Source organism: Takifugu rubripes, chromosome 14, assembly GCF_901000725.2.
Source record: "Takifugu rubripes chromosome 14, fTakRub1.2, whole genome shotgun sequence".
Taxonomy (NCBI): Eukaryota; Metazoa; Chordata; class Actinopteri; order Tetraodontiformes; family Tetraodontidae; genus Takifugu; species Takifugu rubripes.
In genome coordinates, this window is record NC_042298.1 from 5105425 (window position 1) to 5128545 (window position 23121).

Genomic DNA, 23121 nt, shown 5'->3' on the forward strand with positions numbered 1-23121 from the left:
AATTTTGACAGTAAATGTGACTGATTTCTCAAGCTACCAAAAAGTATAAAACTGTTGCTGGAAATGCCCTCACACCCATGAGAAGTCATTTGATATATTTTCAAATATGTTCCCGCAAAATATTGCCATTTGCCACAAAGAAGGAAGTGTTAATGAAACAAAAAACGAGATGGAATGAGATGGGAAAATGAAAGAAAATGTGCTCTTGTCCCTTAGTTGATGGAGTGTGTGAATACACATTTAAGAGAAATCTTTGCTAGAGTTCAGTCTTCTGATGAGAAATACCTGTTTCTGTGTTATGTTACTTTATTTCACTGGCACCTGGGACCATGGTGGACCCCTACAACAGGAAGTGCTCCGCCTGTTTCTGCAGAGTTTCGCCTAGTTGTGTATTTTCTGGGGTGTCAGCAAAACAGACGTTCTAATGAAGGTTCTCAGCTGAGTGCTGCTTGTTTTCCCCCACGAAAGCAATAAAGATGAGAGAGAAGTTAGTCTCCACCTCGGCTGAGGGATGAAAACAGGATATGTAAAGCCTTGGGTTCCCGGACGACCATCATATGTAATAGGGGAAGTTTGGGTAGAATCCGGGATAGAGAATGATTCCACCCACATCATATATAAAAGGAACCTCCCTGACAGCCTTCGTATGTACTCCGACGGTTCTGTGTTCACAGGCTGCTGCTCTCTGTTACCAGAAGATCCGAAGGAAGATGCTGCGTCTCTCCACACTAGCTCTGCCTCTTCTGGCGGCCTGTTTTGGTGGACTGGTTCTCGGAGAACTCAGTAACGACTTTTCTCAGTGCCTTGATTTCTTCTACAATTCCACTCCTCCCCAGGGCTTCAGCAGGCCTGAGTGCCGGTACCAGCCGATATGCCAGCGCTACCAGAACAGGTACCGATTTGCCAGTCTGTATGACCGTGAGCGTCGTGCTCCGTTGTACTCAGCCTACCAGCTCAAACTAGCCGACGGCAGACGACCCAAGGTGCCCTGGATGTATGAACCGCAGGTAACTAAGACATTTATTTCAAGGCAAACTGATCAGTTCTGACTAGAAGTTGGACGTTTATGCTAAGCATGGTATTGGTTTATTATCTGAAACCTAATTTCCTTTTCTGTCTTCTCTCGGGAAGCTGGCATTTTCCCGGGCCACTCCAGACATGAAACCCTTCGAAACTCTGAACGTGGACCAGAACGTGATTGAGAGCCAGGCGGTGGTGGAGGATTACAAGAACTCCAGCTTCACTAAAGGTCACCTTAATCCCAGCATGCACCAGGAGACAAAGGAAGACCGCGAGGCCACCTTCAGCCTCACGAACATTGTCCCGCAAAAACAAGGTTCCAACTCTGGGCCCTGGAGCCTTCTGGAGAACGAGGTGCTGAAAAAATTCAAGAACTACTGCAACGGGTCCATGTATGTGATCACTGGTGCCGTCCCTTATTCTGCCAACGATCGGTGGATCAGGAACAGGGTGTCAGTGCCTGAGTACATGTGGTCGGCTTATTGCTGTCCGTCCTTCAGCGCCAAACTCCCAAATTCCATGAAACCCTTTTTCCCTGCATACGCCGCTGTTGGAAGAAATGATCCGGAGAGCGGAGAGGAGATTGTACCGGTAAACATGAAGGCGAGGCCCTCGGTGAGGGGCTACGATGTGAAGAGAATGTCTCTAAGTGCTCTGGAGGTCTTCTTGAGTCAAAGACTGGCCGCGCCTATCAGCCTGTTCGATGGTGAGTGTGAGGAAAGGATGGAATCACCGGAATTATCCTCCAGCTGCTTCTAAGTTCAGCAGAAACCATTTCAATAGAAAAATAGAAGAATCTTATTGTTACAGCATTTCCTGCCAGTGAGGAGGCAAATTTGCTTATTTCTTCAACATTATCGCCGAGATTTAAGGAGATATAATGAATCCTACATTTTTTAGATGATTTAGGATAAAATACAATATGTAATGTAATGCAGTTGTGGTGTAAAAATGTGTTTTCAAGAGAATGTCATTGAGCACATTTAAAAGCCTTTTCAATAAAGAAGAATGGGAGTTCATTACTGTTAACACCTTGATGATGTGGACCATCTGTAAGACCTGCAGGATTCTCTGTCCTCACTGGTCTCCTGCAGAAAGTTGAACATCTTCTACTCCATTGGTCGGTTGGTGCTCCATTAAACCAGGAAATTCTGATTTGGGATCTTGTTAGGGATTAAATCGAAAGAAAACATATTGGTGAATCCATGTCTCCAGTCCAGGAGAAACCTAAACACTGCATCCAGAAGGGAAAGAAATTCCAGATTATTCAAAAATAACTTGACTGGTTTGAAAACATGAAGAAATGTACAACTCCATTTTATTCCAGCTCGACCGCCCCGGCCTGATCGGGAGTGTCAAACATGCTCCAAATATAAAAATGCTGACTAAAACAAAGTGGCTGTGCAAACAACAGCCGTTGACAGAAGATTAGCGATGTGTTGAATGTTGTTGACGGCGGGTGTGGAGACGTTCGCTGTAACCAGCATCATCCGTCACGTGTTGTGAGGGAAACGTTCTGAGTCACAAGCTCCAGACATGTTCCAGATAATTATGCATGAGAGAATTGAATATTTGCTTTATTTTCAACCCAGAATAACCACAAATAGAACCCATGATATGGCATAATTTAAAAAAGAAAATTCCGTTGCACAATGTTCCTGCATATTTGTGAAGTATTGATATTGAGGCCAAAGTCGTCACGACGCGACGCCCTCTAGAGCAAAGAACACGTATGAATTCAAATATTTATTCCATCATGATGATGTAAATGTACAAAAGTGTCAACTGTAGTGAGAAACAACAAATGCTCCATTACTGAAATACAAATAAACAACCATGTACAATTTATTCATCATAATAAATAGGAGATTTGTACATGGAGCATTAAAACATACAAATCATATTATAACTGCTGAAGTTTGTGAACCGATTTTCCTTCTCCGGTAGAGAAACGTGTGCGTCTGACTTCCTGTCAGCTTTGTTTAGTGCTGGCTATGATTGATCCCCTTTTTAGTGAAAGAGAATATGCTGGTATTCACAGACAAACTATAGTCGTTAGATTCCCCTTGCAGTATTTTGGCTTCTTTTTTGGAAGTCACTATTTCATAATAACACGGGCAAATCCGAATCACAGAGAAGAAAAGAGTATTTACCGGTTAACATTCATCAACGTACGTCTACAACGCTCGACAAAAAAAAACCTGGCGTTTGCTTCAAGTACTGCCGCAGATTTGAGGCGGCGCTTCTAAAAACACTGGTGGTTTTTCAGCTGCTCCACGTCGCTGAAGCCGGTGCCGCAGTGGGAGCACTTGAGTGTCGCCTTCTCGTTGCTGTGGATCAGCTGGTGTCTCTTCAAGTACTCCACGCGGCTGAACCGCTTCCCGCAAGCTTCGCACCCGTACGGCCGCTCTCCCGTGTGGATGCGCTGGTGGCGCTCCAGGTTGCCCAGGCGACTGAAGGAGCGGCCGCACTGGGGGCACCGGTGTGGCCTCTCGCCCGTGTGGACCAGGTGATGGCGCTCTAGGGAGCGTAAGTGCGTGAAGCGCTTCCCGCACATGTCGCAGCAGTGCGGCCGCTCCGCCGCGCAGGCGCATTCGTGGTTCTTCAGCGCCCAGGCGTGGCTGAATGTGTTGCCACAGTGGGCACAGGGGAAGAGCCCTTCATCTCCTCCTCCTAGCTGAGAGCCCCCTAGTGGACAGGGGTGGTCCTCCACCTCCGCCTCTGTGGTGAAGGCTCCTCCGCACTGAGGGCAAAAGTGGAGGAGATCCCTGACGCCTTCCTCCTCCCCTCCGCTTTCCCCGACACTCCCGGGAGCAGAGGGATTAGGGAAGAGCTCAGACTTCCCCAACTCCACAGACTCATCTCCGCTTAAGGCTGCCGCCGATTTGCTGTCTCGCAGCCTCTTCGCCCATGCCGATTTCAGCTCGGCTCCGGGCTTTGTGTCCTGCGACTTGCCCTGTCCCAACTGCTCCTCTCCCTGCAGGTCGGGGGGATCGCGTGCCGATTCTCCGTCCTGCTCCATCCCGTCGAGGCCGATGTACTTTGGGACCAGATTCATCTTGCTGCCACATACCACCTCTGGGTCTGTAGGAACAGGTTGGCAGGCCAAGATGGCGGTCTGCTCGGGGCCTCCGTCAGACCTTAGAGCAGACTCCAGACCCCTGAGATCATCTCCACTCATGCCTGCGTCTGGTGGCTCTGCTGAGTCAACATCCCAGTCCTCCTCTTCTTTCTCTTCTGCAGGAAGGGCTGGGGGATGATCAGAAAGGTCTCCTGAGAGGGAAGACACAGCAGTCGTTGAAGGGTTACGTTCTCACCACTGGGAAAGTTGCCGTCATCTGCAGCACAAAGCTAGAGTTGAAGTTAATCACGTGATACCGATCATTTTCAACCAGGTATGTTTAACTTGCTATGCAGCACATTTTACCACCCATAATGCCCCTCGCTGCCACACGCCAACAGCTGGCCTCTGGCCAGACCACCACTCGTCTCTGTTATAATGACGACACATCTGAAGCTGCCAGGAAATCTTCTAACACGGCTGCAACTAGTGTATAAAGCAAGCTGGAACCCTGTGACCAAACAAAAGGATCATTTCTGCTTCCCCTCAACCACTGTACCTTCGCTTTGGGATCTGGAAGCTGCCTGGAGGTTCTTGCTGGGTGTTTGCATCTTCAGAGCCTCCCTGATGAGCTGCAGAGACGCCGGCTGATACGATTCCGTCGGATCAAACTGCGAGGGAGAAGCGCAATCTCATCGACAAATGCTTGATGCCACACAGAAGAATTACAGCATCATCGTGGTGGCGACAGTTTTAAATGGACCCATCAGCGATTATGGGATAGAAATGCCAAACAAAGAGGCTAATAACTGGGAGAAGAGTGGATGTGCACTGTGCCACGGCCAACAGCTTTACACAACTACATGTACTATTGCTAGCTCAAAGCTTGCAGCACTTGAGATGTGGAAAGAGACACTCAAAAGCTCCTCTGGTAGCTCAACATCAAATCCATACCATCTCTTCATCTTCACCGTCACATTAATGTGACGGCTAAAGAGAATAAAAGCCCAGACTTTTGGTGTTAGTGTTCCCTTTTTTGTGTCTATGTGAAGCGGCTGAGCAGTGGCAGAGATTCTGAACGACTTTCTCCTCCTACTCCTCCTCTTCCTCTGAGGAAGCACGTCTCCCTCACCTCCTCTTTGATGTTGGATATCTCCTCCCCCTCGACACTGAGGCTGCCCTCCCCTTCCTCGTCCTCCGCCATTCCTCCCTCGTCTTCTTCATCCCCCGGGAACTGCATCAGGTACATCTCCCTGGCCTTCTCTCCACCTCTTCCTCCCTGGACCATCCCCATAGTTCCTCCACTTCCTCCTCCTCCCCCACCACCGCTGCCACCTCCTTCTTCCTCCCACACAGCTCCAGGCCAGTCTTTACCAAAGGCTGCCGTCAGTCGCTTCTTTGGCTTGCCTCCTGTGGAGACAAAAAAGAAGATGAAGGAAGGTGGGTGCCAAAGTTGATGATGAGGTGAAGGAGCAGCAGCACAAGCAGCAGCAGCAGCGTAGGGAGGACATAGTGGATAAAAAAATCAAAATGTGCGACGAGAAGAGAAAGTGGAGTGGCAGAGTGTAATTACAGTAATGGTGAAGAGGAGTGGGAGAGGAGGAGGAGGAGGAGGAGGTGGCGTGCGTGTGCAACGTGATGAGGGAGACAACAGAGCAAGAGGAGGGGGAGTGGGGGCAGGGAGAGCGGAAGGGAGGCGAGGGCATGAAGGAGAGAGGAGCGGGAAGGGGAGGAGATAAAGAGGTGAAAGGAGGTGGGGGAGGGAGAGGAGTAAAACAGGAAGGGAGGGGGGAGAACGTACGAAAAGCACAGAGGAGTGGGAGGGACTGAATGCGGGAGAGAGAGGAGAGGGGGAGGTGAAGGACGGAGGGAGAGCACATGAAGAGGAGGCGGAGGAGGAAGGGAGAGAGGAGGAGGGAGGGAGAGATCAGCTTATGCCAGATGGTTTCCAACAAAACAAGTGTGTCTTCGGTGAAGCCCCGACTCAAAATCAAGAACATGAACACACCAAATCACACGCTAGGAACACGGTACAAACACAGCGTTGGGAGACGTCCGTGGCATCGGACAGCATTGTCTAAGTCACAGCATGTGATCGATCGCCGATACTCACGGGTCATTTCAACTTTCCTTTTCTGTCTGGATTCGGCTCCGTCCACCTCGGCCGCTGGCGCTGCCAGTCCGGCGTTGCGGCGCTGGACGGCCCAGCCCAGCCCATACTTGCGTTCAGTCCTCAGCTTGTTCTCGGTGAGTCTCAGGCGCAGTTTCAGGGCTTCGTTCTCCCTTTTGCTGAGGGACAGTTCCACCAGGTAGTCGTTGACCGTCTCCTGGAAGAGTTTGGTGATCTCACACACCGAGGCCCGGATCAGACTGTCCATGACAGCCGTCAGGTGCGTTTCAAACGTGGACACCGACTCTTCCATCATCTTTGGCCACAGATTGGTGAAACCTGATGGTGATTCATGAACAGGTTCATTGTGTCAACCCAAGTATATGCTGAGAGAGTGACTACAACATTTTACTATTAATCTCGCAAAAGCTGCACACAGTAAAATCGAGAGCAACGCCTCAGACACTACATGTACATGTGAAATGCTACATTAAATGAGCTTGATACATTAATATTATTACGCGCCTATAGGATTCTTTAAGTGGGTTCAATCCTGGGACATTTGGGTTTATCACCGGTTGTATTAAACCCAACCCTGAAGATATTACAACTCAAACATATTTAATCTCAAATGCGCGGCATTAGGTTTTTGATAACTTACAAAACTGACACACGCGCGCGCGAGAGAGAACACACACACACGGACGTGCGCGCGCGCACACAAACACACACTAATGTTAGCAGAAAAAGAGAAGCAAAAAGACTTCGGTCCGTCAGTAACGTCAGAAAGTGGTATCGCTAGCAGCACGGCTAATTTAACGCTAGCCTTTAATACGTACCGTATGTGGGATTAATTCCAATGGAATCACAGACGCAGCCACGGGCTGTGTGGTTTGGATGACCACAGATGAGCTTCGACAACAGTACAGAAGCACGGCGACAAAGGAAAGCGCCATACAACTTCTTCCGTCTCTCTCCCAGCTTCTGTTTTCCGTCGCCTGCTTTTGCTCAGCGATGCCTGCCAGGGAACGCCGCACATGCCCACTACCGTAATTACCCGACATCCGAGAGTTGTCGCAACAGGAATTTTAAAACTGGATATTTCATATAACATCACGTTATATAGGTGTGATTCTTCCGCCTTTGCTGCTGGCACCAATTTTCTCATTTCTGTACTTCAAGCAAAACAAGTTATGTTTCAATGCCGTTTTGTTTTAGCGTGTAAACCGCGCGAATGTGCAGGCTGTCAGTGATATCAACAGTAATGTCATCCAGACCGGATGGGGGCGCTGTTTAGGTTTGTGACACCCCCCCCCGCGCTTCACACGCTTTACACGCTTTATAATTTATTTATTTACTATAGTAAAGCGATTCTTTTGAATCATTTGATACACCAATGTAGAGGAAATCTTTCTGAACACACAAGGAAAATTCAATAATAAAAATCACCCATACAACATAAATGCAAACAAATAAAACTGCAAATATTTAATTAAATTTCTACAGTGCGACATTATATTATATATAATAAAATGTTTATTCACGTATAAAGAGAGCTTTGTTCTTTCACAATAAACCAAATGTAAATGCAAAAACAAAGTACAAGAAGAAATTCCAAAATGCAATAAGTAATTATCCAAGAAAACAAGTGGCACAATTTCAATGCCAACAAAGCTTATTGATAATATTTTGACAGACAGCAAGGAAAGTTTAGATGCATTATGATTACATGGTAACACAAAATGTCGATCTCCCATTTAATGCATTATAATTTGTTAAGATATGTTGAGAGGGATTACATGCTAGAAACAATTGGATCAAAGACAGTTATCACTGCTGTTGTTTGTTTGATCGCTTATAAAAAAGACACCCTTTTTGCAATAAAGAGTAGTCTCTCTTAGAGAGACAAGACTCAGGACAGCCTGCTGGACAATGTGCTCTCCTTCTTCATAGAAAAAAAATCACCTCTTCCCCCTGTTGGACTGCCAGTGACATGGCTATCAACTAGGAAAATAATAAAAAGCACCCAGGAACTAGGGACTAGGGCCTGATTCCACAGCCCAGGCCCTAGTCCCGTTCAACACCATGAAGCTCCACCCCTGTGACAAATGATGATTCTTGGGTCAGGAAAATGAATCACGAGTGTTTTAAGACTGGCTTACAGATCTCACATCACTAACACAAATCTAAGCAAAAGAAGGCTGCGTGTTCGCCTGTTGACAGAATAGTCGGTTCCCCTTACGAGTGAGACGACAGCAGCAACTGGTGATAATCATGCCAAGGTTTCTGGTAAATACCAACGTAGCCAAGGCTGACGTGCCTGTGGCTCTGCTATCCGAGGCTACCAATGAGCTGGCTAAAGCTATGGGGATACCTGCACAGGTAGACATGTAACTTTACATTCTCCTTGGTTTGCAGTCTGAAAATACACCTTAAGGGTCACATATTTTGGATAGTAAAGCAAGAAATGATATGGTAGAAGGCAAACTTGCAAACATTCTAACATGCAGCTAAATTACAAATTAAATGACACTGAATTAACTTCTTCTTTGATAAGATGAAATTTTCAGTGTAATTGCACATAGGTGTGTTGAAATGTTCGATTCTGTTTAAAAAGCAAAACAAAATCTGATGAAACAATGCTCTGAGTTTACAGCAGAATTTTCAGAATTCTCTCTTGCTTTATAATAACATGGACCTAAGTTTACAAGATACTACTGAGGGTTATAACCACTCATTTACACCACTCATTGTTGTGTGTTTCTCTTTCAGTACATTGCTGTGCACATCAACACTGACCAGATGATGATGTTTGGAGGAAAAGGAGACCCCTGTGCTCTCTGCTCCCTGCACAGTATTGGTAAGATCAATGGAGCTCAAAACAAGCAATACTCCAAACTCTTGTGTGATCAGCTCAGCAAACACCTGGGGATCTCTCCTAACAGGTGAGGGAGGAATGGCCTCACTCTTGACAGTGCATTGATATACTTATGCAATACATTAACTGATACTCATTTGAAATCTTCTTTTCTACCTATTCTCTGTTTCAGGATTTATATTAACTTTGTTGACATGGATGCAGCCAATGTCGGCTGGAACAGCGATACCTTTGCCTGAGCTCTCTACACTGCAATGGATCCATTGTAGGTCTATATGTGCAAAATTGTCAAATTAAAGATGACTGGTAGTCTAAGGGCAACAAACTTCACACCACTGACTCACATGCATGTTGATTTAAATAAAGAAGATCTATAAACTCTACATCGCATGGTCTTTTTTCTTGTGGTGAGCTGTCTGTGACACATGTATTGTCGAAGCTTGAATAATAACCAATTCACAGTACTTGGCAGAACTTTTATTTGGTCGTTGGTGGATGAACATATGTATTTGTAAGCAAGAAGCAGTCAAACAACCAGGAGAGCGTTCCGGTCAAGCAATCATTTATTCATGCATGGTAGAGCAGTGTCACAGTGTGCAAAGACTAGTACAGAGGGAGACTGCTGTTTTCACAGAGATGTTATGTGAATATGATGCTTACTCATGCTTAGACGTGCAAAAATTGAGAAACAATACTGTCACTATAGGTGCTCCATGGTAAATATATCTCATGATGCTCATCTTGTATCTGATGTTCTCCTTCCTCTCCAGTCTATATACAAGACATCCACATCTTTGACAAAAACACTGACCAGTTTGGGATCTAAAATACTTGTTTTGCCATTGTTTTGTTTTTGTTTTTTTACTTTTGGTTTGTCCTCAGTGACATTATCTTAGACTAGAAACTGGTGTTGATGCCACCTTCCATTATTCTAGATATTAAGTAGCTTCCCTCTGAGTGTAATCATTAACTTAGCACAGACAGGCAAGTTTGATAATTAGATACCTAGAATCCACTCAATAAAACAAACAAAAAACAAAAAAACAGCCCAAAATAATGATCAAAGTATCTCAGTCAGTAACGAGGTATCATGTGAATTCCAAATCAAAGTTATACCAAATCAAGTTATATTTTAGGTGGATTATCAGGGCACTTGTGTCCAACATTACTTTTATAACTAGATAATCTCTTTATGTTTACGATTAGAATTCTCCCTGTAGTGTTCACAACGGGTTTTGCATTTTGCTATACTCAAGCAAAGACATTTTCTGTGCCACTGTTGTTTCATTTTCAAGAGTTAACTGTTCAACGCATCGCGGTGTAATTTTAGTAATGGAATAAAGCAATACAAATATCATCCAGAACCGCTGGGGGCGCTGTTGTGTTTATGACGCACGGCTCTACACAAATGTAATAAAAAGAAGACTGCACTTCCGCCCGTTCACAGAAGCGTCAATTTCCAAGATATAAGGTGTGTTCTCTTTCCGATTGCAAAGACTGCAGCAATAATTAATAATCATGCCGATTTTTGTGGTGAATACCAACGTAGCCAAGGCTGACGTGCCTGTGGCTCTGCTATCCGAGGCTACCAATGAGCTGGCTAAAGCTATGGGGAAACCTGCACAGGTAGACATGTAACTTTACATTCTCCTTGGTTTGCAGTCTGAAAATACACCTTAAGAGTCACATATTTTGGATAGTAAAGCAAGAAATGATATGGTAGAAGGCAAACTTGCAAACATTCTAACATGCAGCTAAATTACAAATTAAATGACACTGAAAAAGCAGAACAAAATCTGATGAAACGATGCTCTGAGTTTACAGCAGAATTTTCAGAATTCTCTCTGCTTTATAATAACATGGACCTATGTTTACAAGATACTACTGAGGGTTATAACCACTCATTTACACCACTCATTGTTGTGTGTTTCTCTTTCAGTACATTGCTGTGCACATCAACACTGACCAGATGATGATGTTTGGAGGAAAAGGAGACCCCTGTGCTCTCTGCTCCCTGCACAGTATTGGTAAGATCAATGGAGCTCAAAACAAGCAATACTCCAAACTCTTGTGTGATCAGCTCAGCAAACACCTGGGGATCTCTCCTAACAGGTGAGGGAGGAATGGCCTCACTCTTGACAGTGCATTGATATACTTATGCAATACATTAACTGATACTCATTTGAAATTTTCTTTTCTACCTATTCTCTGTTTCAGGATTTATATTAACTTTGTTGACATGGATGCAGCCAATGTCGGCTGGAGCAGCGATACCTTTGCCTGAGCTCTCTACACTGCAATAGAAGATCATTCCATTATTTTACTACATGTGCAATGTCAATCAAATTTAAAGATGACTGGTAGTCTAGGGGTCACAATCTACACCAGTCACATACAATACACGTTTGAAATTCAATAAAATACATATACTGTATATCACATGTTCTTTCTTTTGATAAGCTGTCTGTGAGAAATACATTGTTTTATCCTGAATAATAACTGAGTCACAGTACTTGGCAGAACTTTTATTTGACCATCGGTGGATAAACACATGCATTTGATAGAGAGAACTAGTCAAATATCCATGAAAGCCTTCCAGTTAAGCAATTGTTTATTCTTGCAAGATGGAGCAGTGTCACACTGGACAAAGTCTAGTATAGAGTGACACTGCTGTTTTAAGAGATTTTATACATTTTTGCTTACACTTAAAAAAACTGATACACAATTCTATCACTATGGGTGTTCTGTGGTGGATACAGTATATCTCATGATGCCCATCGCATATGTTGTTTTCCTTCCTGTCCAACATTAGGATTTTTGACAAATCTTACATTAACTGTCTCTGGCCTCAAAAGGACACTGTCTACTCACAGAAAACATGATATAACAGAGCTGAATAAAACAAAAATGTAGGTCAGGTCAGGTTTTTTGCAACAGAATGTTGTGAAAGGTTCAAAAAGACCTGAATTCATTGTTCATGAATATAAAAAAGTAAAATATGAACTGCAATTATTTAATTATGGCTTTATTAAAATATACTGTGGCACAAACTGCAAGAAGAGGTCTTATACACAGCCAAAGTTCAACTGGCATGTTTGCCTCAATAAAAGTGAAATTGTGTTTGCATGCAGTCAGCTGTTTGCTCCATAGCTCCTCCCCCTCCCCCTCCTCCTACACCACCACTGCCACCTCCTCCCTCCACACAGCCCCAGGCCAGACTGCTCTCAGTCGCTTCTTTGACTGGTCTCTGGTGGAGGTGATGAGAAAGAAGACAATGAAAGGCTGCTGATAATGTAGCTGGAGGACACCATGATGAGATGAAGGAGTGGCAGAGTGGGGAGGACATGAAGATTAAAAAGGAGAATCAAAATGTGGGAGGAGAAGAGTGAAGAGGCTGTGTGTAATTAAAGTAATGCTGAAGAGGAGTGGGAGAGGAGGAGGTGGTGTGTGTGTGCAACGTGATAAAGGAGACAACAGAGCAAAAGGAGTTGGGGGAGGAGTAAGACAGGGAGGGGGAGAGAATGTACAAAGCGCAGAGGAGTGGGAGGGACAGAGAGAAAGACAGAGAGGAGAGGGGGAGGTGAAGGACAGAGGGAGAGAACATGAAGAGGAGGGAGGGAGAGAGGAGGAGGGAGGGAGAGAGGAGGAGGGAGAGAGAGGCCATCTTATGGCAGATGGTTTCCAACAAATCAACTGTGTCTTCAGTGAAGCCCCGACTAAAAATCAAGAACATTTACACACTGTAGTAAAATTATAGAAACGTACTGTGTTGGTCAGATGTCATCGGCACCACAGACAGCATCATGTGACCAGCAATACTCACGGTCATTTAAACTTTTTTTTTTCTGTAGGGTGCAGCTTCGTCCACCTCCGCTGCCCAGCCCAGTACAGTACAGTACATACTTGCGCTCGGTTCTCATGTTTCAGAGCTTCGTTCTCCCTTTTGCTGAGGGACAGTTCCACCAGGTAGTCGTTGACCGGCTCCTGGAGGAGTTTGGCGGTCTCACACACCGAGGCCCGGATCAGACTGTCCATGACAGCCGCCAGATGCGCAACAATGGTGGACACCGACTCTTCCATCAACTTTGCATAGGACAGATTGATGAAACCTGATGATGATTCAGTAACAGGTTAATTATAAAAACATGTTAAAACTGGCACTTAGTAAAACCATGTGCACTGTCTTAGATATACTGTATAATGTATTATTTACCTTGGATCTGCCAGAAACGAAAGTGGTATCACTAACAGCATGGCTAATTTAACGATAGTTTTAAATACTCACAATATGTGGGATTTGTTTGGATGAAATTACACACGCAATTACAAACAACTTCTGCTTTCTATCTCAACTTCTATTTTCCTGGGAATGCCACGCATGTCCACTACCGTAATTACCCGACACCTCAGAACTGCTGCAACATTATTTTTATAATTAGTTATTTGTCTAGCCATTGCGCTTTAAACATTGAAATCTCCCTGTGATGTTCGCGTACTCTGTGTAAATGTATACCTGTATATATTTCACAGGTACCGGTTAACTTGTACAGTTATATGTGAGCTGAGCAACCTCCATTAAAGGAAGACAATTCACCTCTCTCTTTCAACTGCTTCCATTTTTTTTTTAAAGTTAGGCACTTTCAATGACCAGATGAATTAAAACGATTAACATCACAAAACAGAACCAATTTATAATTGACCCTACTCCTTTACAAAATTCCAAGAAAAGCACAAACCAACTTTTATTATTTGTTTTTATTCCGAACAAGCAAAAGACAGAAAAAATGTAGATATACAGTACACAGCTTTTAAAGATATTACCCCTATTTACATTTGTTTTATCCATATAAATATACAGCAAATATAAAATCAATATAAATATATAATATACGTCCATATAAATATACAATTTGTGTCTAAGACAGTGATATTGCAGCAAAATGACTATATTGCCAAAGGAACATATACAGTAGTGTATAAGGTGTCTTGCGTCTTTCGCCGTTATTGGTTGCCTTGGAGACGGGCGGAGACCATGTATAATCAAAACTAATTGTGTTCAGTTAGATTAACAATACACACAAAAATAATTACCAATAATGTATGCCCAAGAAATTCATTTTTTGGTGATAACGTGAACGTCCTTTTACGCAGTCTGCAGAGACGAGAAGCGTAAATTAGACACCTCAAAAAGAAGAAAGAAGCAGCAGCAGAAGAAGAAGAAAAAGCGTAAACTGGCGCGTTTTGATGACGCTGTTGTCGCAAGTCATACGCCGTCCCCTCCCTCTCGTGAAAATGGCGGGTAGATCATTGTCCGTAGACTGGAATTAGTCAATTAACCAGCAGTTATCACACTCAGTTGATTTCATATTCTAGTATAATGTTCGAATGACCACAGCTATTCGCCATAACATTCGGTTTATGTGACCCCGTCTAGAAGCTTTCGTCCGAGGAAAATCAACGGTCAGTATTTCTGAATACAGATAAATACAAAGCATTAATGTATTTTATTCTTGTGCGTTTTGACTAATTTCTGAATTAATGTACTTGGACAGATTGGATCTCTATAGCATTAGTATAGTAGTTAGTACACATTTTACACTTGATCATCAGGTCAGGGTGTGTATTAGCGTTAAATAACTGAACTTTTTAAAGAAAGAATTGGCATGTTCCACGTAGCTGTAGAATACGAAGACCTTATTTTATCTATTTTTCATCCAAACTGGCTTTATCGTTATATAACCCGTTTCTACTTATAGTTTTAGGTTATCAGTTAACATTGGAATGCTGGAGGACCATCACGGCGTGAGGTACTTGTGTCTCCAGGGCCATCTGTAAACCTGTGTTTTCAAAAATGTCGGATCGTCTCACAAGAGAATTCAGGGCCCAGCTGACGACTACTGTGGAGTCGGCCCTGAGGAGGATCCTGTTTGAAATAATGAATATCTTTGAGAACAGCCTTCATGACCATCGGATGGAACTGGCACAGAGGGGAGAAGAGGTCGCACAACTTAAAATTAAGTTACAGAGTTCAGAAATCAGGTTGAAAGACAGTAAGTGTGGACATGATGGAGAAGAAAACAAGAACACAGATCAGGAGGAAAGAGAGCCAGAACCTTTTCTGCCCGTCTCTGAACAAACATTTGAAGTCCCAGAAATTGATTTTGAAGGTACTGTGTTAAATTTTTAAAATTAAAAAAGTGCACTCTATTGCATCGTGATGTTTAATTGCACATTTCTTTCTCTGTATGGGTTTTTGTAGTACCCGCTGATTGGTGTGCTCCATTGGGCTGTGAGACTGTAATCAAACAAGAGGAGGTTGTATGCCCCAGTGTAAGACTACGTCAGCTGTATATCCCTTTGCAGCCGGTTCATCTTACTCAGCGGGAGGTCTGTGCATTCAAGCTTTTTCTGTTTAAAAGAACAAATATGATTCCTTGATGGGAATTTATAGTAGCTATACAGGGTCATGAGATTTGACAAACATTAACCAATTTGGTTTCTCATGTATTTGTGTGTTTTGCCAGTGTTTTTATTTTGGGTTTTTAATCATTGACATTACCATAGATGCTATTAAAACCATGTTGCTGCTACCCTTCATTATTATAGATACTCAAAAAACCAAAAAACTAATAGGAGCTCACTTAATCATTAGTTATTGCATGCATTAATAAAATGAAATAATGAATTATTTTCGCTTATTTCTAGTGATTAGATCTATAACAAGTCCATTTATATTTTAGGTGGATAACCAGATCACTCCTGAAAAAAAATGTGGTGGGAGAAGAGGTAATATATAGTTATTACTTTAACTGCACCAGTACAACAGCTGTCAAATTAACTGGACGTTTTTTACTCTGGACACATACATGGAAAATAAAAGCTTGCACCTTAATTTATCCATTCCCATCTCCTCAAGATAACTGTGGATGCACTTGTGTGTGACTTTCTGATGTTTTCGTCCACAGATTTCTCATCAGAGGGGCAAAGACCTACCAGGCACAGATGGGAAATCCATAAGCAAGAAGAGGCTCAACACTCACCCGTAAGAAATATCACTGCTGACCACAGGAAACACCCCAGTGGTTTAAGAGGCAAAGCCAAAGGATTTGAAGGACGCAATAAAGAATGCCCAGAAAAAGAGCAAGAAAGTCCAATGAGAAAGAGGAGGGGAAAAAGTAACTGCACAGCAAAGGAGGCCGATTCCATGGAAGGCCAGTGTGATGCTGAAGGAATGTATGCCTGTGGATTTTGCCATAAAGAATTTGGTACATCGTTTGGACATAGCGTGCATTTGCGCACACATTTAAAGTGCAGTGGTTGCAAGAAAAAGTTTCGATCTCTAAGTGTTCTTAAATCCCATGGTCTCATTTGTAAGAAACTAAACTCCAAAAAAAACAAAGGGGAGTCTACTAAACCTTCGCAATCTCAGCCAGATGAAGAAAAAAGGACCGCACCCATTGAGGAGCGGGAGGACGCCTCTCTAGACAAACAAAACAAGCCATCAAAGAAACATGGATCCACCAGAATGCACCGTTGCTCCTACTGCAAAAAGCAGTTTTGTACACTGTCAAAGTTAAGTGGGCACCTTCGCCTCCATACGGGTGAAACTCCCTTTCCATGCAGAATATGTCCAAAGAAATTCCATGCCGCACAGGCGCTCAAAGTGCACGTTCAGAGAATTCATAAAGGTCGGTTGGATTCCACGGAGAAATCCGGTGGTGTTTCCTGGACCGCTCCTTTAGATGGAACTGAAGACGATCCACCCCCTTTGCCTCAACTCCAGTCCATCAAGACAGAGTCCACCAGCCTGCCGTCATCAAATCCACCCAGTCCAGAAACTGCAGAAGAGAAAGAAAAGCAACACAATCAACATAGCAGATTGCTTTTGAAGTGGCACACAATGGGGACACGGTGTGATGAGGGTTATATCTGCTTGGTGTGTCAGAAGATCTCCAGGAACAAATACATGTTGATGGAACACTTCCGCATTCACACTGGAGAGAAGCCCCTCAGATGTAATGTTTGTCCAGCAAAGTTCCGCTGTCGCAGTCAGCTCAGCTTGCACAGAAGAAAGTGTGGCATTATGATCCAATGCGACAAATGTGAAAAGAATTTCTCCACAAAGGTGAAGTACAACAGGCACATGCAGAGGGAACACAGGAACTGGACTCACTTCTGCAAGATTTGTGGGAAAGGTTTTTTAATGAATGGGTGGCTACTGAATCATATGAGGCTCCATGACCAAAAGGATTCAGTTTTTGAGTCATCTGTTTGTTAGCGTCACATCAGAATGTTGTCGATCAATGGAATAGTTGCGCTGTTGAGTTAAGAAGGCCCAATCAAAAAAAGGTGTGAGCTCAATTATGATGGAAAGGTGACATTTCATACCCTGTGCAGGATGAACTCCTTGTAATTTTTGGGTTATGTCTTCCTCACCAAAATTCTATTTCCAATGTCAAATCTGACATTTAGTTTAAATGTAAATGCCATTTGCCTATTTTATACGAACATATAGTACTAAAGCAGTGTTTGCATGAATGTTCATTTCAGAGTTCTATTTAACCTAGATGTTTTTGGAATAAACGCTGCATTTTTTCTGCAATGAAGACTAGTATCTTCATTTCAGGACAGAAATGTGAACACTTAGGGTTTGTGTTGTGTCTTGTATTTTTACAAGTGCTCATGTTGCTTATATTCGCTCAACTAAAATGCACATATTGTACGTTTTGCTTGATTTCTCTCAAAAGTCTTTTTCTGTGGATTAAATGTCCAAATTCGTACGAATGCATACCCCCCACCCCCATTCTGTTTTTGTGTTTAGTGTTAAACTGCGCTCACTGTCTTATCGCGAGATTTGTCGCGATTGTCGTCACGGACCCCCAACTATGAACAAGGACTCTCCCGTCTTTGACCACTACAGTAATTTTTCATTGATTTTACCTTCGTCGGTGAATATATTTGACCAACAACTGTCAGGAGATCATGTCGGTCATATTTCGTTGTGATTTCCCGACGTAATTACTGTTAAACGCTAGCTATAACAGGCTAAGCTAATAGTGGCTAAGATTTGTTTGTTTACACGCTCGCTTAGATTGTTTCAGTCAAATATATGAGAGCCATGTTTATTTAAAATAAGCAGTCCGACTGTAATGGTACAAAAACACGCTCTACGTTTATAGGTTTAAGTCTTGATCGTCACCACACAAGCTAATCTGACTCCCTTGTCAACGCGTAGTACCGTAAAGCAACTTGTGACCCTGGTCAACATTTTTTTTACACAAAGCTGGGCTCCTTGCAAGAAAAGTACTTCGACGGACGGTTGTATTAAAAACTGCCATGTTAGCTCTTTAGTATGGCAGCATTTCATGTCACTTAATGAAAGCCACAGTGGCGACAACCCCGCGGTTTCCCTGTGATCCTGTGAGGTCGGCTGCAGGAGACAGCAGTGTCCAGCAGGCCGCATTCAAAGCAACCAGCCTAAGAGGCGCAATGGAGTCGGCGAGGGGCGCCTTCCACGCTCAGCTCGCCACCGTCATGGACTCGCTGCTGGCTGCCGCTGTGTGCGAGATCGCCAAGATCTTTGAGAGCAGCCTGTGTGAACAGCAGGCGGAGCTAGCGCACAAAACACAGGAGATCTCCATCCTCCGAGGAAAGCTGGAGAAGGTGGAGAGGAGACAGAAGGCCAAGGGTGGAGGGGGCGAGGAGGGGCACATGTCATCGGGAGACACGGAGGATAACCTGCCTGAGCAGAGCCAGTCGACGACAGGTATTATTCCTGTGCATGGACGTCTTTGCATGTGTGTTGTGAGTTTAAAGACCCACCTGTTAATTACTCGTATCAGTTCGTATAAAAGCTGCTTTATTGCATTGGTGACTTTCTTTTCTTTCCCTCTACAGGGCTGAATGTGGGAAGGGAATCGCCCTCACACACTGACTCATTGGGGGGTCTCAGCACCCTGAAAGAGGAGGTTACAAGCCTAGATGCGGTGTCATTAAAACCTGAGGTTAGAGACTCCTGATTCAAAGTGTGGCTGTACTGTAAACCTTGGTGTGGGCTAATCAGCATCTGTCTTTTTCATTCTTCACAGCATTCTGGGTCACAGCCCGTCCCCAGCTCTCCCACAGTTTCCGAGAGTTACCTTGCTGTGGATCAGAGACAGGTAGACACCCCACCGGTCACGCAAGCCAAGGTCAAATGTAAGTTGCTGAGTGGCCATTTTAATACTGTTTAATATCAAGATCACGTTGAAGTTCTTTAGCGTTCATGGATCAACTTCAAATGTGTTTCATCCACAGTGTCTCATTGGGATCAAGACGGCTGCAGCGAAGACCACAAACTTGTCAAGGATCAAGCCTCGTCTCCTTTTCTCTCGATCTCCCGAAGTGGCCGTTGCTCACCCAGGACTGATCCAAGCCTGGCTCATCCCTCAGAGTGGTTATCACGGTTGGATGCTTCCCACAGTGGGGTGTCCAGTCTGCAGGCAGATGGCACCAACTGCTCTGACCCAGCTGACCGTGGCACTGACACTGAAACCTGCTTCCAACCTGATTTTGGTTCTGATGAGACCAGTAATGAAGAAGAGGGCGCTTTCCCTTTTCTGGATCAGGAACCCGAGAACCACAAATCCAACCACGACCCAGTGCAGAGCCAGGACGTGGGGCAGAGGGGATCGCGGCAAATCCAACTGCAAGCCTCCGCTAGTGAGTTGCCGTGGAGACAAAGAGACGACAGGGGTGGGAGGGGCCCCGTCAGTTACACTCGCCGGGTCACACCTTTTGGGCACAGGGACCCTCTTCGACAGCACTCAAACATGCAGTTGCTAACACGTCATTCAAACACTGCCGGCAGCTCTGCAACTCCTGCAGGGAGTGGCCGCCCGTACCCCTGCCCGTACTGCACCAAGAGCTTTACCTACCCCTCCCATCAGCGCCGGCATCTGTTGCGCCATACCGGTGTCCGGCTGCACCCCTGTCAGTTCTGTGAAAAGAGCTTTCTCACACCGTCTGAGCTTACGGTGCACACCCGCACACATACTGGGGAGCGACCTTTTGGTTGTTCGCAGTGTGGCAAGCGCTTCGCCCGCAGTGGGAACCTGAGAGCCCACCAACGCGACGTCCACATGGGGAAAAGGCCGTTCGCTTGCAACGAGTGTGGGAAGAGATTTGCCCACAGAGGGAACCTCAGGGTGCACAACCACAGAGTCCATCAAGGAGATCCCTACTACACAGAAGATCAGCAGGATTCGGATATTGTCCCTAATCCTATTTGAAAGCATTAAAACAATGTTCTTGCACTTTAATTGAGTTTTGAGTATAAAGCAGCACAACTGGTGTTAATAGGATGCCTTGACTCAGTATATGTAACTACCGGTACTTTGGACTCGTTCAGAATGGAAAATGTCAGTGATCAGACCTGAGCATATTTTCAGCGTGAAAGGAACGTTTTCCACAGACGATAAGTGTTTGTATTAGAGTTTCTTATGGCATGGCAAGACAGGAAAGCACGTCTGTTATCCGACCATTTATGAGCTGCTCAGAACTTTCTTTGGTTTGATTATAATGCCAACTGTCTTGTTACAGAATAACCACGCTTGCATGTCTATAAAACGATAATCAAAAGACGATACTTCTCTCCACATTATTTGGTCAAGAAACTTGATTGTTTAAACAGCGTTAAACATCTCTTTAGGCACAATGGTGAAAGAAACCTTTTTGTTTTTTGGGTGTGTTTTTTTTTTTTTTACACATCATCCAAATGACTCTTTATTTAGAAAAACAAGTGAAAAGACTTTAGAACTGGCAAAAATCTGTGTTTTTTTATTTTTATATCTTCAAAGAGATGCACATAAAGATTGTAAAATGTGGTGGCCCCTAATTAATTTGGAGCAAACCAACCGGTGTACCCAGTTTGAAATTCTCTGAATATAAAGTAACTCCAGTAGTGATTAAAAACAATAAATCTCTGATTCTGCTTTTTTTTTCTTTACATTAACCCCCAACCAAAATCAGAAACGGCCTCCCCCATGCAAGCTAAATACTGGTTGCAATCTGCATTTATATACACTAGGGGGCGATGTCTGCACACGGAGAGCCTGAAACGGAAATGCTTTGGATTCTTTTTTATTTACAAATTATGTTTTTACATGCCAATTTATTCCATATTTCCCCAGCCATTTGTGTGCTGAAACACAGACAAACGCTTGCACAAACATTGGCCTGGCAGGTGTGAGGTGTGTGGAGGTTGATGAGGGAGGCTTGGACAAGCTGATGTATTCCCCAGGCTGCTGAGTCCTTGGATTGCTCAGTGAAGAATTGCATTCATTGACCCTCTCCTCGGTGACCTTCCCTCCCTTGAGGCCCACCTGATGTCTTTCTCTGGCCCTGCTTTTCACCCAGACAGTTATAAGAATGTTGAAAGAACGCACAACCAACTGTGACTTCTATACTGTAGTCTACTAGAGATCACAGAGAAAGACAAACATAAATCGGAGCCCACCTCGATTATATTAATGGAGGTCACAACATGCATGAGAGGATTGGATCCTTTCCATATAAACCTGCAGGCTTACACAAAGCACCATTGAGGGGGAATGTACCATGAGAGTAGTGTAAACCATCATGTGAAACAAATCTGTACAGATTTGGGTTTCAAAATAGATGTGTGTGTTTGAGAGAGGCTTTGCAGTGTTTTCTGTTTGTAAATTTGGGTATATGTAATCTTCTTTCTTTTCTAAGCAGCTTTACCCCAGAGAGGCGGGCAACAAACAGAACGGTTGACCAAACTGCACACCATGACTGCTTATTGATGTCATGAGCGTTTATACTCCAGGTATATAACTAGGATTTTGGCTCATTCTTCATCCAGGATCAATGTTTTACGATTGTTGTCAACTCTCTTAAGAGCTTTTACCTTGTCCAGTTTGTTCCCTGCTGTCGTCCAGTAGAGACTAAGACAGTCCCCAGTCTACCCTGCTGAGGCAATGACAACGTCCGCGGGCGTTACGTTTCGGTTTGCTGGCAGGGATCGACCTCTAATGTGCTCTTTAACCATTCTGACACCATGTTTCACTATGTTCCCCTTGCCCCGAGGCTGTGGCTTTAATTTTGCCAGGAAAAAAATCACTTTGAACCCCCGTCTTCGTGCCCTGAGACCAGTCATAACATTACTGTACAATAATCCTCCCAGAGTGGAATTATCCCCCTGACAGCAGTTACAACACCCGCCTCTCCAAAACTGTTCTACAGATGTTCAAAGAAACCACGTGGCCATATGCTTTACTCCGGGCTAATGTGAACGAGTGTGCACGCTCTTTCTCTGTGTGTTGGGGCTGTAAAGGTAGTTGACCATCACCCCCCAAGGCTGCTCTTAATCTGTCTGTTCCCACCGGTCCCCCGGGATCATGACTAGGTTGCCATTACTTTAGTGAGCCCCCCATCCACAGGGGATTACAGTTGTATCTCCTGCTCCAGGCTCTGAGTTGATCCATCGTCTGCTGACTTTATTTAAGCGCTCACTTAATGTGCTAATAGTGTTAGACCGGAGAGATGCAGCAGAGCTTTTAACTTTCATCTTCTAAAGCTCTTTCTCTGGTTGGAAAGGCTGATTTCATGGCTACCAGCTAAGAGCCATCGCTAATCACACAATCACCAAATATTAAATAAGGGTCTGCACTGGGGTTTACACATGTGCGTTGTGGTGTTTGGGCCCCACAGGCGGTAACCCATGAGCCAGGGTCACTGGGTCGAATCTCTAAACACACCATTCTTCTTCATTCTTGAATAGAGAAAATAGTGGAAGAGGACATTATCCTTTTCCTCCAGAGTTCCTGGGCTTTCCAAGTGTGTCTACATGTGAATGAGTGTTTGACTGTTTGTCCATAGCCTGCACTTGTGTTGCTAAGCAACCCAGTGTCTGCACATTCGAGTGGGGGTAGGAAGAGAGAGGAGTAGCAGGTCAACAGACACTCACCAGCGTCGCAGTATCTGATGGAGCTCATCAACAGCGCTGATGAATGAAGCTGCTCGTCGTCATTGTCCCCAGCTCTCGACACG

At 44.3% G+C, this 23121-nt stretch overlaps 6 protein-coding genes and 1 long non-coding RNA gene across 7 annotated transcripts; 5 read left to right on the forward strand and 2 right to left on the reverse strand.

Annotated features, from left to right (window-relative positions):
• The first annotated feature begins 519 nt into the window (after window positions 1-519).
• Window positions 520-2049, forward strand: LOC101062776 (endonuclease domain-containing 1 protein-like). The gene is made up of 2 exons (XM_029847070.1): window positions 520-1007; window positions 1132-2049. The coding sequence occupies exons 1-2, from the start codon at window positions 597-599 to the stop codon at window positions 1777-1779; spliced, it is 1059 nt and encodes a 352-aa protein (XP_029702930.1). The 5' UTR covers window positions 520-596; the 3' UTR covers window positions 1780-2049.
• A 531-nt stretch (window positions 2050-2580) lies between these two features.
• Window positions 2581-7280, reverse strand: LOC101062557 (zinc finger protein 16). Its single transcript, XM_011610579.2, has 5 exons — window positions 7031-7280; window positions 6195-6530; window positions 5214-5491; window positions 4641-4752; window positions 2581-4293 (listed from the first exon to the last, which is right to left on the reverse strand). Exons 2-5 carry the CDS (start codon window positions 6505-6507, stop codon window positions 3266-3268), a joined length of 1731 nt encoding a protein of 576 aa, XP_011608881.2. The 5' UTR covers window positions 6508-6530; window positions 7031-7280; the 3' UTR covers window positions 2581-3265.
• Window positions 7281-8362: 1082 nt separating this feature from the next.
• Window positions 8363-9452, forward strand: LOC115246418 (macrophage migration inhibitory factor-like). Its single transcript, XM_029847074.1, has 3 exons — window positions 8363-8573; window positions 8964-9136; window positions 9242-9452. Exons 1-3 carry the CDS (start codon window positions 8466-8468, stop codon window positions 9306-9308), a joined length of 348 nt encoding a protein of 115 aa, XP_029702934.1. The 5' UTR covers window positions 8363-8465; the 3' UTR covers window positions 9309-9452.
• Window positions 9453-10587: 1135 nt separating this feature from the next.
• Window positions 10588-11353, forward strand: mif (macrophage migration inhibitory factor). The gene is made up of 3 exons (NM_001032717.1): window positions 10588-10695; window positions 11009-11181; window positions 11287-11353. Exons 1-3 carry the CDS (start codon window positions 10588-10590, stop codon window positions 11351-11353), a joined length of 348 nt encoding a protein of 115 aa, NP_001027889.1.
• Window positions 11354-12443: 1090 nt separating this feature from the next.
• Window positions 12444-13658, reverse strand: LOC115252314 (uncharacterized). The gene is made up of 2 exons (XR_003890725.1): window positions 13283-13658; window positions 12444-13178 (listed from the first exon to the last, which is right to left on the reverse strand). It is a non-coding gene; the product is annotated as an uncharacterized lncRNA (long non-coding RNA).
• Window positions 13659-14315: 657 nt separating this feature from the next.
• On the forward strand, window positions 14316-17715 carry LOC105417347 (zinc finger protein 26-like). Its single transcript, XM_011610578.2, has 5 exons — window positions 14316-14529; window positions 14826-15236; window positions 15329-15456; window positions 15810-15855; window positions 16035-17715. Exons 2-5 carry the CDS (start codon window positions 14921-14923, stop codon window positions 17345-17347), a joined length of 1803 nt encoding a protein of 600 aa, XP_011608880.2. The 5' UTR covers window positions 14316-14529; window positions 14826-14920; the 3' UTR covers window positions 17348-17715.
• Window positions 17716-17934: 219 nt separating this feature from the next.
• LOC105417346 (zinc finger protein 629-like) lies at window positions 17935-21035 on the forward strand. Its single transcript, XM_011610577.2, has 4 exons — window positions 17935-18835; window positions 18967-19073; window positions 19158-19266; window positions 19366-21035. The coding sequence occupies exons 1-4, from the start codon at window positions 18445-18447 to the stop codon at window positions 20337-20339; spliced, it is 1581 nt and encodes a 526-aa protein (XP_011608879.2). The 5' UTR covers window positions 17935-18444; the 3' UTR covers window positions 20340-21035.
• Window positions 21036-23121: the final 2086 nt, after the last annotated feature.